Source organism: Ranitomeya imitator, chromosome 9 (genome assembly GCF_032444005.1).
Source record: "Ranitomeya imitator isolate aRanImi1 chromosome 9, aRanImi1.pri, whole genome shotgun sequence".
Classification (NCBI taxonomy): Eukaryota; Metazoa; Chordata; class Amphibia; order Anura; family Dendrobatidae; genus Ranitomeya; species Ranitomeya imitator.
Genome location: NC_091290.1, coordinates 39,707,517 through 39,729,530, shown reverse-complemented (window position 1 = coordinate 39,729,530; position 22,014 = coordinate 39,707,517). Strand labels below are relative to the sequence as shown.

The 22,014-nt window shown below is 45.3% G+C and overlaps 1 protein-coding gene across 1 annotated transcript in view; it reads right to left on the bottom strand.

The window, feature by feature from the left end:
- The window catches only part of CAPN1 (calpain 1), a 73,897-nt gene that overhangs the window by 26,281 nt on the left and 25,602 nt on the right, over window positions 1-22,014 (bottom strand). Inside the window, exons 4-8 of the mRNA XM_069740036.1 lie at window positions 15,226-15,344; window positions 9,021-9,154; window positions 8,673-8,841; window positions 3,771-3,854; window positions 1-50 (exon numbers count right to left, since the gene is read on the bottom strand). The exon at window positions 1-50 is cut by the window's left edge and continues 36 nt beyond it. Coding sequence (XP_069596137.1) covers window positions 1-50; window positions 3,771-3,854; window positions 8,673-8,841; window positions 9,021-9,154; window positions 15,226-15,344 — 556 coding nt within the window. The remainder of the gene's footprint in view (window positions 51-3,770; window positions 3,855-8,672; window positions 8,842-9,020; window positions 9,155-15,225; window positions 15,345-22,014) is intronic.

The following is a 22,014-nucleotide window of genomic DNA, read 5'->3' as shown; positions in this document are numbered from 1 at the left end:
CACGGGTTCCTCATCCGAATTAGCTTTGTGCTCTGACCTCTATAGTTGACCTAAAACATATGGAGGAGGTCAGATCTCTCTTACCGGACCTTGACTTTACAGTTCGACAATGTACCCACTACTTGCCTATATACAATGGCCAATGTCAATAACTTGCCATATTCCTTAGGTTATGTTCACACGTGGTGTTTATTCAGCAGCAAACACCAGAGTGTTAGCAGGAAAAAAAAATGCACATTTTCATTTGCAGTTTTTTTTTTCCATGTATTAGAATGAGTGAAAAACCACTAAACAAAAAAAAAAAGTGATTTAAAAAAAAAAAAAAAAAAAAAAAAAAAACAGCTCAAAAAAGTTTCTCGAAAACTTTGCTGAAACCAGTCGTTTCAGAAACATGCTGGAAATACAATTTTTTTTTTTTGGCACATCTCAGTCCGTTCCCACCTGGAGTAAGTTTTCTGGAGACGTTGGTGCGGAGTAGCAAAAAAAAAAAAAACATTTTTATTTTATCTTTCACCAAATTCATAAACTATTTGTCCCATTTTGAGAAATTTTACAAAGATTGTGAACTCAATCATATACATACAGCTCTGGCAAAAATTAAGAGACCACTTTCAAATGTTCAGTTTGTCTGATTTTTCTCTTTATAGGAATATTTTTGAGTAAAATGTAAATTGTTCTTTTAGTCTATAAACTTCTGACAACATGTCTCCGAATTTCCAAGCAATAAATTTTGTGGGTTTTTTTCTGAAAATGAAAAATGGTCAAAATTAGAAAAAAAAAAGCAGTGCTTTCAGACCTCAAATAATGCAAAGAAAACAAGTTCATAATAATTTAGAAACAACAATACTAATGTTTTAACTCAGGAAGAGTTCAGAAATCAATATTTTGTGGAATAACCATGATTTTTAATCACAGCTTTCATGCGTCTTGGCATGCTTTCCACCAGTCTTTCACACTGCTCCTGGTGCAAAAATGTAAGCAGTTCTTCATTGTTTGATGGCTTGTGACTATCCATCATCCTCTTGATTACATTCCAGAGGTTTACAATGGGGTTCAGGTCTGGAGATTGGACTGCCCATGACAGGGTTTTGATGTGGTGGTCTCTTAATTTTTGCCAGAGCTGTATATGCCACTATAAAGCAAAAAATTACATGAGCAACACCAGCAATGAGGCTTTACACGAGTGACAATGAAATGAATAAAGCTTATTGTTTACAATCAATAAAATAAGAACCACAAAGGTTCATAAAAAGAATAAAATTCTTTGCCTCATTTTTCAAGCAGAAGATTGATGGCATCAGAGACCGTTTTGGTCAACAACCCCCAGAGCCCTTCCTCCCGACTTCCCAGCCCTCCACCTCCAAAACCAACTTCTCCACCATTACAGAAGATCAACTCTCCACTCTACTCTCAAGATCGCATCTCACCACCTGTGCACTTTGACCCGCTCCCATCCCACCTCATCCCAAACCTCACCACAGTCTTCATCCCAACCCTAACCCATCTCTTCAACCTATCACTAACAACTGGTGTTTTCCCCTCAAGCTTTAAACATGCCTCCATCACACCTATCCTCAAAAAGCCCTCTCTTGACCCATCCTCTGTATCTAGCTATCGCCCTATATCACTTCTCCCCTTTGCCTCCAAACTACTGGAACAACACGTCTACCTTGAACTGTCCTCCCATCTCTCTTCTTGCTCCCTCTTTGACCGCCTACAATCTGGCTTCCGGTCACACCACTCCACTGAAACTGCCCTAACTAAAGTCACCAATGACCTCTTAACCGCTAAGAGCAAGCAACACTACTCTGTCCTCCTCGACCTGTCGGCTGCCTTTGACACAGTGGACCATTCCCTATTATTACAGACCCTCTCATCCCTTGGCATCGCAGACTTGGCCCTATCCTGGATCTCATCATACCTAACTGACCGCACATTCAGCGTCTCCCACTCACACACCACCTCCTCACCTCGCCCCCTATCTGTCGGAGTCCCACAAGGTTCAGTCCTTGGGCCCCTGCTCTTCTCCATTTACACCTTTGGCCTGGGACAGCTCATAGAATCTCATGGCTTTCAGTATCACCTCTATGCTGATGACACACAGATCTACATCTCTGGACCAGATATCACCACCCTACTAACCAGAATCCCTCAATGTCTGTCCACTATTTCATCCTTCTTCTCCGCTAGATTTCTGAAACTTAACATGGACAAAACAGAATTCATCATCTTTCCCCCATCTCATGCGACCCCCCCAACGAACCTATCCATTACTGTAAATGGCTGCCCACTCTCCCCAGTCCCACAAGCTCGGTGTTCCGGGGTAATCCTTGACGCTGATCTCTCCTTCAAACCACATATCCAAGCCCTTTCCATTTCCTGCCGACTTCAACTCAAAAATATTTCACGAATCCGTTCATTCCTCAACCATGAATCTGCAAAAACCCTAGTCCATGCCCTCATCATCTCTCGCCTTGACTACTGCAACCTCCTGCTCTGAGGCCTCCCCTCTAACACTCTCGCACCCATCCAATCTATTCTAAACTCTGCTGCCCGACTAATCCACCTGTCCCCCCGCTATTCCCCGGCCTCTCCCCTCTGTCAATCCCTTCACTGGTTCCCCATTGCCCAGAGACTCCACTACAAAACCCTAACCATGATGTACAAAGCCATCCACAACCTGTCTCCTCCATACATCTGTGACCTCGTCTCTCGGTACTTACCTACACGCAACCTCCGATCCTCACATTATCTCCTACTCTACTCCCCTCTTATCTCCTCTTCCCACAATCGTATACAAGATTTCTCTCGCGTATCACCCCTACTCTGGAACCCTCTACCACAACACATCAGACTCTCTCCTACCATCGAAACCTTCAAAAAGAACCTGAAGACCTACCTCTTCCGACAAGCCTACAACCTGCAGTAACCACCGATCGACCAAACCGCTGCATGACCAGCTCTATCCTCACCTACTGTATCCTCACCCATCCCTTGTAGATTGTGAGCCTTCGCGGGCAGGGTCCTCACTCCTCCTGTACCAGTTATGACTTGTATTGTTTAAGATTATTGTACTTGTTTTTATTATGTATACCCCTCCTCACATGTAAAGCGCCATGGAATAAATGGCGCTATAACAATAAATAATAATAATAATAATAATCAAATATTATTTGAAAACACTAAAACTGCTTAGTCCATGGGGAAAACCGGAAAGCACAAGTGTACAAAGTTTAAATCAATAAAGATAAAATCATGTAAACACAGTAGCAATACAATATTATGGCCTCAGGAAAAACACCATGGCTAAAGCAGATAGGCATACAGAAAGTAAGACAAAATAATTAACTAATACCCCAGAAAATATGCAACAATAATAATGACCTAGTGAGAGCTGTAAGCCAGGGACCCACCAGACCCGACGCGCGTTTCGCGATGGAAAGCTTCATCCAGGGATCAATTTTGCAGTATGCTATCTGAGTTGCGCACACTCGAGCTTATTATATTTTTGGTGTGGGGCCGTTACATTCTTCATTGATCATCCATGTTGGCGCCATTAAATGCTTAAGATTAAAAAAAGAAATCCGTATGGGATGGAAAGCGCCGAGGACTTTTTTTTGTATCTTTATTAACGGCATTAACGGTATCTTTATTTAATATAGAATTAACAAATGCATCAAATACAGAAAACGTAAAACGTGGCTATAAATTGCTTTTACACTTGGCGGTGACCTAATCAAACTTTCTGCGCATTAGTCATATGTAATTACCTCCTTCGCTCCAGTAACAGAATATGCGTGGCCTTTAACCAGTTTTTTGAAGGTTATGGCTTCCATATCGGTCGCACTTGTTATCTATAAAAGAAATTTTTTTTTTTTACAAAAGTCAATAGAACTGAAATGAGAGATAATGTGAAGAAAGGATACCGTGTTTCCCCTATAGTAAGACACCCCCGATAGTAAGACGTAGTGGGGGGTTTAAGGGGGTCGCATAATGTAGGACGTACCCCCGAAAGTAGGACATAGTGGGACTTTTGGGGGTACCGTAAAATATAAGCCATGCGGTACCGTAGTACCGGTACCTTTTGCAGCATTAACTGATCCGGATGGTTAGGGCTTGTTTCCACTTGCGCCGAGTCTCGCATGTGGAAACGAAGCTCTGGCGCCGGCACTGCAGAGCGGAGCGTGCGGCTCCATGTGTTCCTATGCAGCCACACGCTCCGCTCTGGAGTGCCGGCGCAAGAGCTTCGTTTCCACATGTGAGACTCGGATGCATCTCGCAAGTGGAAACAAGCCCTTAGAGCGGGATGCGGAGGGATGTGGAGGCCGCGGCAGCAGCAGTAATGTTGTCCGGCAGTAATGTTGTCCGGCAACAACACGCAGCCTCAGTGCCCTCATGTGCAGCTGCTGGTGGCCCCTCTGATTGCCCCAGCGGCTCCTGCATGAGGAAGAAGCCACACCTCTACCCAGCACCGCAGAGGAATTGATCGCCATTACGGTACACTTACTGTGGGATACTGCATGGGGCTGTAACCCAATGGATGGCAGGCTGTGTGGGATACTGTATGGGGCTGTAACCCTATGGATGGCAGGCTGTGTGGGATACTGTATGGGGCTCTAACCCAATGGATGGCAGGCTGTGTGGGATACTGTATGGGGCTCTAACCCTATGGATGGCAGGCTGTGTGGGATACTGTATGGGGCTGTAACCCTATGGATGGCAGGCTGTGTGGGATACTGTATGGGGCTCTAACCCTATGGATGGCAGGCTGTGTGGGATACTGTATGGGGCTGTAACCCTATGGATGGCAGGCTGTGTGGGATACTGTATGGGGCTCTAACCCTATGGATGGCAGGCTGTGTGGGATACTGTATGGGGCTCTAACCCTATGGATGGCAGGCTGTGTGGGATACTGTATGGGGCTGTAACCCTATGGATGGCAGGCTGTGTGGGTTACTGTATGGGGCTCTAACCCTATGGATGGCAGGCTGTGTGGGATACTGTATGGGGCTGTAACCCTATGGATGGCAGGCTGTGTGGGATACTGTATGGGGCTGTAACCCTATGGATGGCAGGCTGTGTGGGATACTGTATGGGGCTGTAACCCTATGGATGGCAGGCTGTGTGGGATACTGTATGGGGCTGTAACCCTATGGATGGCAGGCTGTGTGGGATACTGTATGGGGCTGTAACCCTATGGATGGCAGGCTGTGTGGGATACTGTATGGGGCTGTAACCCTATGGATGGCAGGCTGTGTGGGATACTGTATGGGGCTGTAACCCTATGGATGGCAGGCTGTGTGGGATACTGTATGGGGCTGTAACCCTATGGATGGCAGGCTGTGTGGGATACTGTATGGGGCTGTAACCCTATGGATGGCAGGCTGTGTGGGATACTGTATGGGGCTGTAACCCTATGGATGGCAGGCTGTGTGGGATACTGTATGGGGCTGCAACCCTATGGATGGCAGGCTGTGTGGGATACTGTATGGGGCTGCAACCCTATGGGAGACTGTGATATGGAACCATAAGCAGTGCTTATACCGTGCGCTATATTTTTGCCCCTAGACATGAGCGCTTCCGGTTCCAGTGGTAAAAGGAAGAGCTACACCGTGGAGTATAAAAAAGCGATTGTCGAAGAATCTTGGGGCAAAAATGTAGTGGAGTTCTGCAAGGAGAAAATGTTGGATCACCGACTGGTCCAAAAATGGCGTGCAGAATACACTAACCTGAGTGAAAAAGTGGAGAGCGGAATGGCTAAAAAGCGCAAGATTGGATGTGGTCAGCAACCAATGTATACAGAGCTGGAAAGCCTGAGTGGGTGCAGACAGGAGAGCAAAGACATTGGTGGTGACCAGGGCTCAGATTCAGGAGTATGCCCTTGCAGTGGCACCACAGTTTGACATTTCCCCTGAACAATTCAAGGCATCACAGCACTGGGTGGATAGCTTTCTTGAACGCAATGACCTGTCTTTGAGAAGATCCACAACCCTCTTTAGGCTGGAGGATGCTGAGATTGTAAAACGGGCATTTGCCTACAAGAAGTTTGTGGATGACATTGACTTCTCTAAATACAGTCTTTGCAACATGATCGCCATGGATGAAACTGCCGTGTTCATGGGCCAAGCAGCTCAAACCACCATTGATCAACGAGGTGCGTCCTCAGTGTACGTTCCCTCCACCGCTTATGAAAGTGCACGTGTCACCTGCATTTTGGCGATTCGCCTGGATGGCACTAAAGTAACACCGCTTCTCATTGCAAAGGGCAAGAAGGACAAGATTGAGCGGGTTTCTGGCATTTATGTGCTAGAAACTGAAAAAGCCTGGGCCACACAAGCTGTTATAAGGAAGTGGCTTGCTTTAATGCTGCCGCTTGTTATGCGAGGGAACAAAAGAGGGATGCTGATCTGGGATGCAGCCAGCACACACCGCGCCAAAAACATGAAAAACTTCCTTCATGAGCGGAGAATCGACCAAATCATGATTCCTGCAGGGATGACGGCTTATCTCCAGACTCTGGATATCGCCATTAACAAGCCGTTCAAGGACTATCTGCGTGCGGAAATCAATGACTACATTGAAAACCGCATGGAGAGAAATGTACGTGGGAACTTTGTGAAGCCAAGACTGCCAGAGATTGTGAACTGGGTTAAGAATTCCTGGGATAAGATCACTGACACCTGCGTTGCAAATGCACTGCGAGCTGGCTACCTGGACAAGACCTGCTCATTTCAGGACAGTGCCATTGCTACCCATGAGAGATATGGGCCAATGATTCAGCAGGAAATGGAGTCCCGAGAGTCCCAAGTAAATCCACAGGAACCTGGTTGTCATGGAATAAATCTGTTTTATCTTCCAGTATAACATATTCAGACTGCTCGTTCTTACCGTTTTTCATTGTTTTACATGTTATACATGGAAATCCGGTACCATCATGATACGGTTGTAACAAGACATTCTTGGCATTTGCTTTTATAAAACTGTTTTGTGGTGAATACCATACTGTTCAGGTTGTTAATAAATGTTAATTTTATGTTTAAAACAAAAATCGACATTTTTTTCCCCAATATAAGACATACCCTGAAAGTAAGACATAGTGGGACTTTTGGGGGTAAAAAGAATGTAAGACACTGTCTTACTTTCGGGGAAACACGGTAGTAGTCAGAAATGACAAATCGAGCTACGGAATAAAATATATTGATAAGATTTCTCATAGAATGGGAGGGATTACACCTCTGCTGAAGATGGACAAGTGTCATCCACAAGGGCATTGCCATGTATGACCACTTTAATCCTTATTTTCAGCATAGACATATGTCCCACCAAAATCAGCCAAGTGGTGACCCCCTAATACACCACTGGTAGCAACACATAGACTATTCATTAGTGATGAGCTCGAGCGCTCATTTCTCGAGTTTGCCTAGGGGGTTTGGGTAACACACCGAGTAACGCGGGTGCTCGAGTCACATGTTCGAGTCCCCGCAGCCACATATTACGTGGCTGTTAGACAGCCACAAGACATGCAGATTGCCTGTGTATGTCAGGTAATCCCAGCATGCTTTCAGCTTGTCTGCCACGAAACATGCGACCGCGGACTCGAACATGTCACTCGAACACCTGCGTTACTCAGTGTGTTACCCAAACCCCCTAGGCAAACTCAAGTAACGAGCACATGCACTCACCACTACTATCCATACAGCATTATAAATGGTGACCATCATACTTTCTTATTCAACAGGAAACAGGAAGAAGTATATTCACCACAAACATCTTCCATGTTGACAGATCTAGAAAACAGATCATGTTTGTCCTTCATTTTAGAGCTGGATGGTATATTAAAGGTTTAATCCCATCTTCATAGATGGGTATTGTCAAAGAGTGCTTGTAAAGACGAGCACTTTTGCAATTTAGTGTGTATTAAAATTTTTATCCGTTCTGGAGGCGTTAACACTTTTGTATTTTTTTTTCCAGCTAGTTGCCTAGGAAACCGACCGCCTCTGCTTTCTGAAGCTAGGTGGGATTAGGAAATTACAGTGCGCGCCAGCTATCCCAGACAGCTGTGAAAAAGTATTTACAAGAGCAACAGAAAAAAGAACATCTACTGTAAATATTCGGTATTTTAAGTGGTCGGTCTCCAAGGCAACGAGCTTTAAATAAACCAAAAAAAAAGTTAATATCTTAAAAATGGCTTAAAATTTTAATAGGGGGTAAATTACAAGATTGCTTATATTTACAGGCACTATCCAAAAATAATGATATATGAAGAAGGGAAAAAACATTTAAGGTCAAAAAATAGCCTACAAGAACATAACAGAAAAAAAAAAAAAAAAAAAAAGACTGACTATATTGTGCATAGATTATAAAATATCTTGAAAATCATTTAAGATTTTCTGAACAGACATTTATCAAATCTGTAGGGAAATCCATCATTGCTCTGTTCTAAAGCTATTATGCGAATGTTCCTTGAATTAGGGAACATCTGAAGCAGAATAAAAGTGGAAGCATCAACGGTGTGGAAGTAATTTTCCCCAGAGAAATGGATCAGCCATATGGCTTCACATTTATCTAGGGCGAGTAAGGAGGTCATCAAAATCCTAGTGGTGAGAGAACGGCTACAGAAAAGGTCCACGAGTGAGGAGAAGAATACTATAGTGATCCTAATAATCACTTACATCAATGGAGCAGCCCATGAGGGAACCCCGCTCTAAAGCCTTTAGGATGATGCCATACAGGTCCGCGGGAGGCTTCTTCAGCTCGTACCACTCCGTAACTCCTCCTGTAAAGTCTTCAAAGCCTTCAGAAGTGCTTCCCCCAGACAGAGCTTCATAACTACCATTAGCTCTGCAAAACAGGACATTTTTTATTAGTCCATATATAGAGGATATCACTGTTTTAGAAACCAGCTAGCTGTAAAAAAAAAGCTAAATACCTGATAAAATAAATAAAAAATAAAGTAAATCACACATCAATGGACATGTTTTGTTAGCGTTCTTGTGTCTAAGGCTATTCTGCGCTCTTACTTCGCATAGGCCTTCTCCAGGAGTGCACTCCAGAACTCATTCCCCGCTGCAGAGTGAACGAAGACAAGTTTTCCATCCTTAACTGGGAGCAAGTCATCAATGACGACATCTACCCACTCGCCAAACTGCCATAGCTGTGAATACAGAGAAAATGGAAAATGGTTATGTGAAGGATGGCACCAGAGAGATAACGCACAATCCCATCACTTGTGAAGAACCAGCACCTCGCCACCCCGTTTAACGTCGCTATTACTTCAGACAGATCACGTAACGCGGTCTCCCCACTTCCATTAACATGACGTTATGCTCCCCCTGGGGACCTGCAAGGTCAGCTTGGCAAAGTTTTACAAAGACACCCCCAAGATGTGAGATCTGCCACTCACAGCCTTTTGAGGCTTGACCCCCCCGATGAGCTAGGTGTTCTCATACAGCTGCATGCTGAAGAGTTTTTATTTTAATCCCATGCCAGTTACGATACAAAAGATTGACATAACATTATATCTCCCATATTCTTCACAGGTTATTCCTATCATATCGGATTGTGCTTGCAAAAACAATCACTTTTGCAATTTACTGCTTTTGAAAATATTCAGCTGTTCTTGAGATATTAACACTTGTTAACAGCTCGTTGCCTAGGAGGCCGACCACCGCCGCAGTCTGGGCTAAAGCTGGCCAGGATTAGGACGTAACAACACGCTCCAGTATTCCTGGACAGCTTCCTAACAGTGCTTACAAGCTCAATAGAAAAGAGCTTGTAAGCACTGTGCATGTTCTGCTGTGGTTGGTCTCCAAGGCAACAAGCAGTAAACAAAAAAGTGTTAATATCTCAAAAAAACAAATGAAAATTTTAATAAACAGTAAATTGATAAATTGCTTGTATTAACCAGCACTAGTCGATAATACCGATTTATGAAGATGGGAAAAACCAGTTAACCTTTTAAGGTAGATTATTTGCTTCCTGATATCACTTATTGAGCACACATTTCATAAAAACTATACAATATGAAAAAAAAATTTAAGTTTACATACAAAATATAGCAATTTAATATCACGCCCTCTCTCTCAGGGCTGACACATCAACGCCAATAGTCGCACAATTTCGACCAACTAGGCACTGCAATGGATTCTGGAGCTAAAAAACATGAAGAATCCCCCATTTATACATAGAACTCTATAACGCAAAAAGAATAATGTATGGTGGTGGTACACGATATGACAAAATTCGGCTTTTGGGGCGAGGGCATCTGGCTAACATTTCCAAATGGGGGTCATTCCACAAAATCTGCTTGATTAAGGCTGTTTGACTCGTTAGTTAAAAAAGGGAAGGTCTTGTGTTCCTTTTTAATAAAATTGAGATACAAGAACAAATATCCGTAATATTTGTATTAGAAAGGAGAAGTACCTGTTCTTTATATTCAAAGCCTATGTAGCTATGGAAAGTAGTCCATAAATATTTCTTCTTTTAATGAGTAAATGAGGACGTCATTCCAGACGTTGGACGGAGAGGGTGGTCCTGTGCTGTTCGGCACCATGTTCCCTCAACTGACTGGCCCCGTGGTCTGACACTAATGGCAATATGCCACTATACCAAATGCCCACTATTAGGGCAGCCCCTTCTCATACCCCACACTTGGCCCTGATTAAATAAAAAAAGCCTATACTCACTTCCAGTGCTGGTGCTGTTCCAGTGGTGTTGGCACTCGCGGTCCAGAGGCTCTCGTGGAGGTTATGACGACACGTGGTGCCCGGCACCCAACAGAGCTGGCGTCACTGTCTCCGCTTCCTGTCAAATTGAACATGAACAGGAAGTCCGGGCTGCAGCTGATCTGACTACTTCTTCATGTTCAATTTGACAGAAAGCGGAGACAGTGACGCCAGCTCTGATTGTGCGCCGGGGTCACGTGTCACAACACCGCACAAGAGTCCTGGGACCGCGAGTGCCGATACCACAGGAATGGCGCTGGCATGGAAGGAGAGTATAGGCTTAATTTTATAGGGGCCAAGAATGGGGAATGAGAAAGGATTGTCCTAGTAGCGAACAACCCTTTTAACCATAAACCAGATTAGCGAATATTCAGAAATTTGATGTTTTATTTCCCCCATTTATTGTGGCTACTAAATTAATGACATTTGAGATGAGATTTTGTAAGAAGCATTTACAATATAACGATGCCTGCGAGCTTGGCCATCTGCGCTTTTCGCTTTTGGGAAAACTTTTGTTATAAAAGAATTGTATCCTGCATATAACAGCTGTATAATACCTGCATACTTATGCTCTACCTCTATAAAGGATGATAAACAATGTACAAAGCAGGTCCTCAGATGTCATATTTAACGAGCTTTGTTCCCACAAACCCTCCCTGCAGGACAATGCTGTGGCCCGTGCCTGACCTGCCTTCTGAGCCATACCTGACCTTTGTATTATTCCCTTTAATCCCTTTTTTGTTCCTCACTAAACCTGCAGATATGAGTAGTATTAAAGACATTAAACTGCAGTAGTCAGATTGTGATTGCAGGTACAGCATACTGTCTGTGGGTGCAGACCAGCAATAATTGGCCTATCCTTTGGGGATATTATCAGAGCTTAAAGGGGTTGACCACTTTATACATGAAGCATTGGTCAAGTGTGCTCTATGATGTTGCCAGTCGAGTTAGCTATGCATTGAAGGAGCAAAACAGAACTGAAGCTGGCCAATCCCGGTGATCCAGCCAGCTTCAGAGCAACGCATACAAGCTCAGAAAGAGCTTGTAAGCACTGCATTTTTTGACAAAGAAACAAGCCACAATGGATAGACTGATCGCAATAACAAAAAAAATCCTCCGACTATTAAGAATGCAGAAGATTTTCAATAAGTAGAAAACAGCAAAGTTGCCTGTTTTATATCAGGTGATTTGTAATTTTAACTTTTTATATTGTTGACAAAACCTCTTTTTAAAGCATCAATATTCTATTGTGTTGAATTTACTTTTCATATTCATGGGGTTGAGACCTGATTCACCTAGCCTAACCAAACTGAGTGCCACCAGTCATTTCATCAACATGTGACGTAAAAGAGAAAAATGTAAAACAGTTTGATTCTGATGAAGATTGTGCAAGTTGTAATCTGGAGTGTTCAAGTAATAGCACTACCGAGTGAGGAGTGGCCCCAAGCGAAAACCGGCCCTAAAGAGAATACCATGCCCCAAGAGAGGACCGACACCAAGAGAGGACCGACACCAAGAGAATACCATGCCCCAAGAGAGGACCGACACCAAGAGAGGACCGACACCAAGAGAGGACCGACACCAAAGAGAGGACCGACACCAAGAGAGGACCGACACCAAGAGAGGACCGACACCAAGAGAGGACCGACACCAAGAGAGGACCGACACCAAGAGAGGACCGACACCAAGAGAGGACCGACACCAAGAGAGGACCGACACCAAGAGAGGACCGACACCAAGAGAGGACCGACACCAAGAGAGGACCGACACCAAGAGAGGACCGACACCAAGAGAGGACCGACACCAAGAGAATACCATGCCCCAAGAGAGGACCGACACCAAGAGAGGACCGACACCAAGAGAATACCATGCCCCAAGAGAGGACCGACACCAAGAGAGGACCGACACCAAGAGAGGACCGACACCAAGAGAGGACCGACACCAAGAGAGGACCGACACCAAGAGAGGACCGACACCAAGAGAGGACCGACACCAAGAGAGGACCGACACCAAGAGAGGACCGACACCAAGAGAGGACCGACACCAAGAGAGGACCGACACCAAGAGAATACCATGCCCCAAGAGAGGACCGACACCAAGAGAGGACCGACACCAAGAGAGGACCAACACCAAGAGAGGACCGACACCAAGAGAGGACCGACACCAAGAGAGGACCGACACCAAGAGAGGACCGACACCAAGAGAGGACCGACACCAAGAGAGGACCGACACCAAGAGAATACCATGCCCCAAGAGAGGACCGACACCAAGAGAGGACCGACACCAAGAGAGGACCGACACCAAGAGAGGACCGACACCAAGAGAGGACCGACACCAAGAGAGGACCGACACCAAGAGAGGACCGACACCAAGAGAGGACCGACACCAAAGAGAGGACCGACACCAAAGAGAGGACCGACACCAAAGAGAGGACCGACACCAAGAGAGGACCGACACCAAGAGAGGACCGACACCAAGAGAGGACCGACACCAAAGAGAGGACCGACACCAAGAGAGGACCGACACCAAGAGAGGACCGACACCAAGAGAGGACCGACACCAAGAGAGGACCGACACCAAGAGAGGACCGACACCAAGAGAGGACCGACACCAAGAGAGGACCGACACCAAGAGAGGACCGACACCAAGAGAGGACCGACAATAAGAGAGGACCGACACCAAAGAGAGGACCGACACCAAAGAGAGGACCGACACCAAGAGAGGACCGACACCAAGAGAGGACCGACACCAAGAGAGGACCGACACCAAGAGAGGACCGACACCAAGCTACAGTATCCTCTGAGATTTGTTACATTCTTCTCTTTAAACCAATATGTTGGATTATTGACCTTTATCCAACGGTATCCAGTAGCCGCTCACTGCTTGAGATGACAGGCAGAAAAATATCTTAGCTATTCGATGATTAATTTTACCTGCAGTTTTTTTTTTTAACTCGTACAACATAAATACAGTAGAATAAGGTGTGTATTCTAAAAGCACAAAATGACAATGCATACATTAGTGTTCCATGACTTGTCTCACAGACTGCGTAGCTCTCCTGGCGGAGGAGCATGTGGCCGGACGCCTCCATCACCCTCCAGCAATTGCTAAACACTGCCCATGGGAAAGTTTCTTTTTCTATTGGTGAAGACTGATTGTGAGAACAATTGTAAGTGCCACAAAATAATGGTATCAGAATTTATTAAAATAAGAAAAGAAATAAAAAAAAAAAAAGTGGACAACCCCTTCGAGAGATCATATACCTCCAACCTGGTTCTCCGGGACTAAGGGTACCGTCACACAGTGGCATTTTGATCGCTACGACGGCACGATTTGTGACATTCCAGCGATATATCCGTGACGTTCCAGCGATCTCGCAGTGTCTGACACGCTCCTGCGATCAGGGACCCCGCTGAGAATCGTACGTCGTAGCAGATCGTTTGAAACTTTCTTTCGTCGTCTAGTGTCCCGCTGTGGCGGCATGATCGCATGGTGTAACAAAGGTGTGCACGATATTGTATACGATGTGCGCATAGTAACCAACGGCTTCTACATCGCACATACGTCATGAAATTATCCAGCGTCGTACATTGCAAAGTGTGACAGCAGTCTACGACGCTGGAGCGATATTGTTACGATGCTGGAGCGTCACGGATCGTGCCGTCGTAGCGATCAAAATGCCACTGTGTGACGGTACCCTTACATATTGATGACCTTCATGCCTATCAGTACATTAGTCCTGGACAAACTGTTTAAGATCAGACATGATAAAAGAGTTCAGATTAAGAAAAAATAAATAAAACAACTGTAGGAGAGAAATTTTCAAAACAATTTTTTTTGGTTTTAGTTATGATGTCTTGGGATTTTGAGACTTGTCAAACAAAGCATTGTGATGCACTCAGGGGAGTGACTTTTCTGGTTTTCACAATGTGGCATGTGCAGGAAGACTACGCTAATCTTGGTAGGAATGCCATATTAAGGTGGAGTCCTAGGACTTAAAAAGATTTCGACAGTAACAATAACGGGTGTGATCCTGGAACATGACACCCCGTTCGCCTCCCTTCAGAGATAGCGAGTCCTCGGAATTAATTTTAATATACAGATGTTACATGATGACAGTCACTTACTGCTTGTCACTCAAATATATATTCCCCGGGTTTTATCTGGTGATTTCTCTGTGCTTTCCTTACAGGTTCAACAGACGGGTTGTAAAGATACCAGCCGACCTTCATCATTACGGCCACAAACTGTACAGCTGTTATGTAATTTACTAGCCATCAAGAGATAGGGTCAGTGTGTGACTGCATTACGTTTGGTCTCAATGCAAAACCATAGGAGCAGGCACCAAGTCAAGCTTCGTTCAGAATACAAACTACGGAGTTATTTTGCTGCTTTATTGGAGAGGAAACTCTCCAAAAACCATGAGTTTTGAAAACTTTCCCAGTGTGATTATGCCCTTATAATGTAAAGCCTGTAAAGTCTTATGAACGTCTGTGATTACCTGGAAATGGAAGACTCCAGCATAATTCTCCTGAAAGCTCTGACCATGAGGAACCACACGGTGAAGTAAAGTGTCATTCAATGTCAAGGAGGCGATGGCAGCAAGGAGCCAACAGTCACCTGGGAAGGATGAGCAAAATTTGTCAGAGTCACAATGGAAAAAGTGAAAAATGTGTGAAAAAAAAAAAAGTTTTACTGCTACATTATCTGTGAACTGGGGTACACAGGACTCCTAAACCACCAATGATGGTACATATACCGTTTTATGTGCAGACAAGCCTAAACATTGTGCCCCTTCTTTCTTTCAGCCATCTCAGCCCCTCCAGATTGGGCGGACACCACACTTTTAAAAATAATGTAATTTTTTAACTACTACTTTCAGGAAAAGAGAAGGAGTTATTAGCATTTATTTAACAGGTGAGATTCCTAAAGACTCAACAAGCGCTAGATTATCACATACTCATGAATGGTCTTCCAGAAATATATTAACCTGACTAAGGTTGATCAACATATTTCTGTTCTTTGCTGGAAAAAAAATAAATAAAGATGATGATTATCTGATTCCTTGGGACACGGTCACTTGATATCTCTCCACATTTGACAGTATCCATTCATCCAATCCAAATTTCAGTTTTTTTTTAGAAGAGCGTCAATCACAGGAATTCAGGCTGCATAGGAGCGTCTCTCCCAGTAATATAGTATGGATTTAAGTTCTGAGAGTATCCAGGATACTGCTCGCTTTCATATATCAGCACTGCGCCACAGAGCAACTTATTTCCTCTCCATGTTCCTTCTTCCTTGTATGTAGCCTGTTCTGTGTGCCTTCCCCGAGATCCTCTCTCCCCTTCCCACTAACGATCTGTGTATAATCTCCATTACTTCTGCTGTCACTGAGGCTATAGTCACACGTACATGTGAATGTTACCATTCAAGAGAAATGTGATATTTTTTTCTCAGGTGTCATCCTAGATGCATCCGGGTTTTTTCATTCACTGAAGCAGGTAGCCTGTCTGAACTTTTTTTCTTTTTTAACTATTGACTCTTAACAATGGATCAGTTAAAATGGATGAAACGCAGAAGGAAAACTGGAGTAAAAAGTCCTCCAAGCTTCATCTAGTTGTATATTTCCGGGTTTAAAAAAAATGTGCAACTTTTGCTCTAATATTATTGCCGCTATTTCCCGGAGTACTATTATTTTTGTATTTTCAAACACGGCTCCGGAGATATGTGCTTTAATATTTTGTTTATAATTTTTATATAGTCTTTACTAAGGGGGCGTGGCTCACAAGGTGATAATGCCATGCATCCTAAAGCCACGCCCCAGAGGATCAGTAAGCCCCACCCCTTGCCAAAGACCATAAGATAGCACTAAATAAAAAGGCCCATATCTCTGAAACCATATGGCGGATTTTGATTAAAAAACAAAAACAAAAATCAGGGGAGCAATAGAAATGGTCAAGTTTGACTTAGTGGCATGTCCTCTTTAACTGTTCTCCATTGACTTTAATAGCCAGGTTCGATCCGCAAAACGGATAATACTAGGAGCTGTTCCGAATCTCCAGGACCAGATACCTGCACTTGTTTTTAAAACTGATGTGTGTAATGTATGCCTCAATGACACTCTAAGGGTATGTGTCCACGTTTAGGATTGCATCAGGATTTGGTCAGGATTTTATGTCAGTATTTGTAAGCCAAAACCAGGAGTGGAACAATTAGAGGAAAAGTATAATAGAAACATATTCACCACTTCTGTATTTATCACCCACTCCTGGTTTTGGCTACAAATACTGATGTAAAATACTGACCAAATACTGATGCAATCCTGAACGTGGACACATACCCGAAGGCCAGGGTCACACTGGCGAGTGTGATGCGAGAAACTCGCGCGAGTCTCTCACATCTATACCCGGCACTGCCGCTAGCACTCGGGCTGCATATATTTTTATGCAGCAGCACACTCCGGCCCGAGGGCCGGCAGCGGTGCCGGGTGTTGATGTGCGAATTTCTCGCATAACACTCGCAGGTGCGACCCCCGGCCTACTACTAACATTATTAGTGAGGAATATGCCAAAAAAAAGTGATATGAGATGGTTTACTGTATGTAAACCATGTCTCATTTCATGTTGGGTTTAGGAAGGAGATAGCAAAAGCCGGTAATTGAATTACCGGCTTTAAAGCTATCTCGCTCTGTATGAAGTAATAATATATCTTTAATATAACGCTGGGAGCGTCACTCTGTCCGAAGCCTTTATAGACTGCGCAGGCGCAAGCGCCGGCGCAGTCTGGCCCCCACAGAGTGACGCTCCCAGGAGATCGCGGTATGCGTAAACACTGAACGCACACCGCGATCTCCACCGGAGAGTCAGGGACCGTGGACGCGCCGGGAGGGTAAGTATATTCACCTGTCCTCCGTTCCAGCGCTGCGTGCGGCTCCGTCTTCCGGCTCCTCTGCTGTGACAGAGTCCAGTCACAGGCAGAGGAGCCGGAGTGTGTGTTCAAGAAAATGGTGCCGGAAAGCGTGGACTGCGCAGGCGCCGATTCCTGCTGCCGGAATCGGCGCCTGCGCAGTCCTCGCTTTCCGGCGCCATTTTCTTGAACACACACTCCAGCTCCACTGCAGGTGTGTCTTCAAGAAAATGGCGCCGGAGAGCGCGGACTGCGCAGGCGCCGATTCCTGCTGCCGGAATCGGCGCCTGCGCAGTCCGCGCTTTCCGGCGCCATTTTCTTGAAGACACACCTGCAGTGGAGCCGGACGATAGGCGAGTATGGTATTTTTTTTTTTTATATGGCAGCAGCATATGGGGGCATACACACTGGAGCTTCTTATGGGGGGCATATAATACAATAGTGGCGCAGGATGGGAGCAGCACATGACAGAACGGGCGCAGGATGGCAGCAGCACATGACAGAACGGGCGCAGGATGGCAGCAGCGCATGACAGAACGGGCGCAGGATGGCAGCAGGATGGGAGCAGCACATGACAGAACGGGCGCAGGATGGCAGCAGCGCATGACAGAACGGGCGCAGGATGGCAGCAGCACATGACAACGGGTGCAGGATGGCAGAAGCACATGACAGAACGGGCGCAGGATGGCAGCAGCGCATGACATAACGGGCGCAGGATGGCAGCAGCACATGACAGAACGGGTGCAGGATGGGAGCAGCACATGACAGAACGGGCGCAGGATGGCAGCAGCGCATGACAGAACGGGGGCGCAGGATGGGAGCAGCACATGACAGAACGGGCGCAGGATGGGAGCAGCACATGACAGAACGGGCGCAGGATGGCAGCAGCGCATGACAGAACGGGCGCAGGATGGCAGCAGCGCATGACAGAACGGGCGCAGGATGGCAGCAGCACATGACAGGACGGGCGCAGGATGGCAGCAGCACATGATGGAGACCATATACCGATATAAATGCTCACCACCCGGGCGTAGAATGGGTTCAATAGCTAGTATACATATATGTGTCTACTGACATACATTATATATATATATATATATATATATATATATATATATACACAGTATATATGTTTTTTTGTTTTTTTTTTACACATGGATCCCTTGTATAGCCGTATGTCGGTTTTGCAAGCCTGCGAGAAAAACACGCAGTACGGATGCCATACGGATTACATACGGAGGATGCCATGCGCAAAAAACGCTGAAACACCCTGCCTACGGAGGAGCTACGGACCACTATTTTGGGGACTTTTCAGCGTATTACGGCCGTAATATACGGACCGTATTGTCTTACACTGAGTGTGACTCCAGCCTTACACCGAGAAGGGAAGGCGAGATAGATCACACATTAAATCACCGTGTTTATTATTGTTATTATTATTATTTATTGTTATAGCTCCATTTATTCCATGGCGCTTTACATGTGAGGAGGGGTATACATAATAAAAACAAGTACAATAATCTTAAACAATACAAGTCATAACTGGTACAGGAGGAGTGAGGATGTGAACATTGTGTCAATTAGCGCCATTTTTCTTCCATTTACTAGGAAAGCAGAAACTATAGGGGTCCAGGAGGGGTCTACAATGCAGAGCTAAAGGAACTGGAACCAGAAACAGCCAGATATAGATATAACGTGACTCAGCGATGACCAGAAGGGTACGCCAATAATATACAGGAAAAAAAAAAGTATTTATGACAAACACCCACACAGCAGAGAAATATATAGAAGTACAAAGTACAACAGGCATGGAAGATGCATAGGACACCGAAACACGCAACATTGCGTGAATGTATTACACGCCACTACAGACACGCCTGAGCTACAGGGCCGTGACTCAGATAAAAGAAATGCCGGGCAGGAGGAGGGAGTGATGCCTGAGGGAATCCCGGGATCACACGCCCAAATGAAACCACAACCTTCACTCCCTCCAACGCCCACACATTACACCCTAGAGCGCCACCATCGAGGTACAGCATCTATTCTGCACATCTGGTGGGACTAAATAACATTCTCCGAGCAGAAGAGAACGTTCCAAAACCTGGACTGCAGTATATTACGAGGGGATCTGATATAACAATACAAAATACATTATTACAGCACCACCCCAGCGTTTTGGGTTTTTTATTCCAGCGCTGGAGTGGTGCTACTAAACTAAGCTCCCTGCCTCTCTTCATAGGCTGGCTTCACACGTGCATTGGGCAGAGCTGCGGAGGGCTGCGCACTTCTTCCATTAAGCCCCGCCCACTGCCACACCACTTCCATTCAGTTCCGCCTACGTCGGCATGCGTCCTGCGCACCCTATCTTTAACATTGGGTACGCAGGCCATGTGAATGTATGCGGATGCCTCTGCATGCGTCGTTTTGACGCTGCGCCGAACGTCTGAGATCCTCGTTCTGGGCCTCATAAACTTACATTGGGAAGTGACTTGCAGGAAATAGTAGAACGATCCAGCAGGTCATAAACTGGAGACCGACCGGAGCGGCACCAGGAATAGATGAATATGGCGGCTGGTTAGCATAAGACCGGGGGCACACAACTTAGTTTAGTTGCACAACTCCAGGGCTGCAAAAAAAAACCAACATGCTGGAGCGGTGCTTTAAATGTAATTTTTAGACCTGATGAGACGTGTGTATTTAACCCCAAAATACATGTCTGAATGGCTATATAATCCTGACATTAAAGAGGACCTGTCACCAGATCAAAGGGGGCCAGTGCTCTTATTTTATATCACTCCCCTGAGGATTTCGCTTTAGTTTTTTCCTTATTTCTTTCTTAAATATTGGCCTTTTTTTAGTGCTAATTTTTGTCTTTTCAAGGAGGCGGGGCTCACAGGAACCTCAGGGGTGTGTCTTTAGGCTGCTCAGTATTATCCTGTGTAAAAAATATATAGAATAAACTGGAGCAGCGGAAATAAATTAGGAGCAAACATTCTCCGGTATAAACATTGTACATGGTAAAGTGGGGTGGTGTTGGCTATTCACCAAAAGTTAGATAAGTGAAAGCAGTCAGAGGGGAGCGCAGAGGAATTGACCCAGGGAAGGGGAGTTGAAAGGGAGTTGTCGAGCACCACCGCAGCTCCAGCTGAATACCTCCAAAGGAGGATAAGAGCGTGTGTCAAACAGAAATCAGTCCCAGGAGCGCTGAAGGAAACTCAGACAACATAGGTCGTTTGCCACAACGCGTTTCAACATTAAACACCGTCTTCTTCAGGTGGGAGTTTTGAAAAAACTCCCACCTGAAGAAGACTGTGTTTACTGTTGAAACGCGTTGTGGCAAACAACCTATGTTTTCTGAGTTTCCTTCAGCGCTCCTGGGACTGATTTCTGTTTGACACACATTCACCAAAAGTTAACTCGCATGACAATAGAAGGGCCATAAGACATGTAGGTAGTTTTCCTGAACAGGTCCCACGGCTTAGTGGAAATGCTAAACTTTCTATAGCGCCTCAACTGATTGCAAGCACTACAGAATCTACCCTCTAAACTAGAGTCAGTCGTCTAGATGCTGAAGTTTGGTTCAAAAAAATAAAGTCATACTTGTCTATTGTTTTGGCAAACTACCAGAGGCATGGCTATTGGGAATACAGAGACAGCAATCCCAGCAGGGCCTCGATAACACAGTGCATTGGGCATCAATGTCTGATTGGAGGGGGTGTCTGACCCCGGCCAATCAGATGGTGTTGGCTGCGGCCACCAGCTGGAAATACTCCCTTGCAAAGCTGCTCCGTCTACCTGTAGTGGCTGCTGCAGGGTACTGCACATTCTCCTACTGTTTTGAATAGGGGGCGGATAGGCAGCAACAAGCCCCGGCCACTACAAGTAAACAGAAAAGCTCCGCAAGTAAGTGCCGGGTGTCAGACCCAGGATGATCAAACATTGATGACCTATCCCATGGCTAGGTCATCAATGTAAAAGTAGTGGACAACTTCTAAGCTTACAAGCCAGAAATTTGGAATTTTGCCATCTGAAATCCTAATTTGAAAAAGCTGAATGTAGAGTGAATGTGGATATGTCACGGGGCTATCGCGACAGAGAGGTTCCAGAGAACCGCAGCGCTCTGGGCCTCGTTCACACACGATGAACAGAAGCTCTTCTCCTGAATTCTGACCTGGCTGTCTTATGCCAGCAGGGCAGGAGTTAAACATTGTTACTGAAGTTACTGAGAGCTATGTCTCTGTCTCTCAGCTGATTTGGTTTTGGTAATCTCCGTTCCTATATAGACTCAGCTTTGTCTACAACTGTTGTCAGTGATCAGTTCAGCTGCCCCACTTGGAGTAAGAATGAGCGTGGTATTAGGAGCTTGGAGGTTTATTTACAGAGA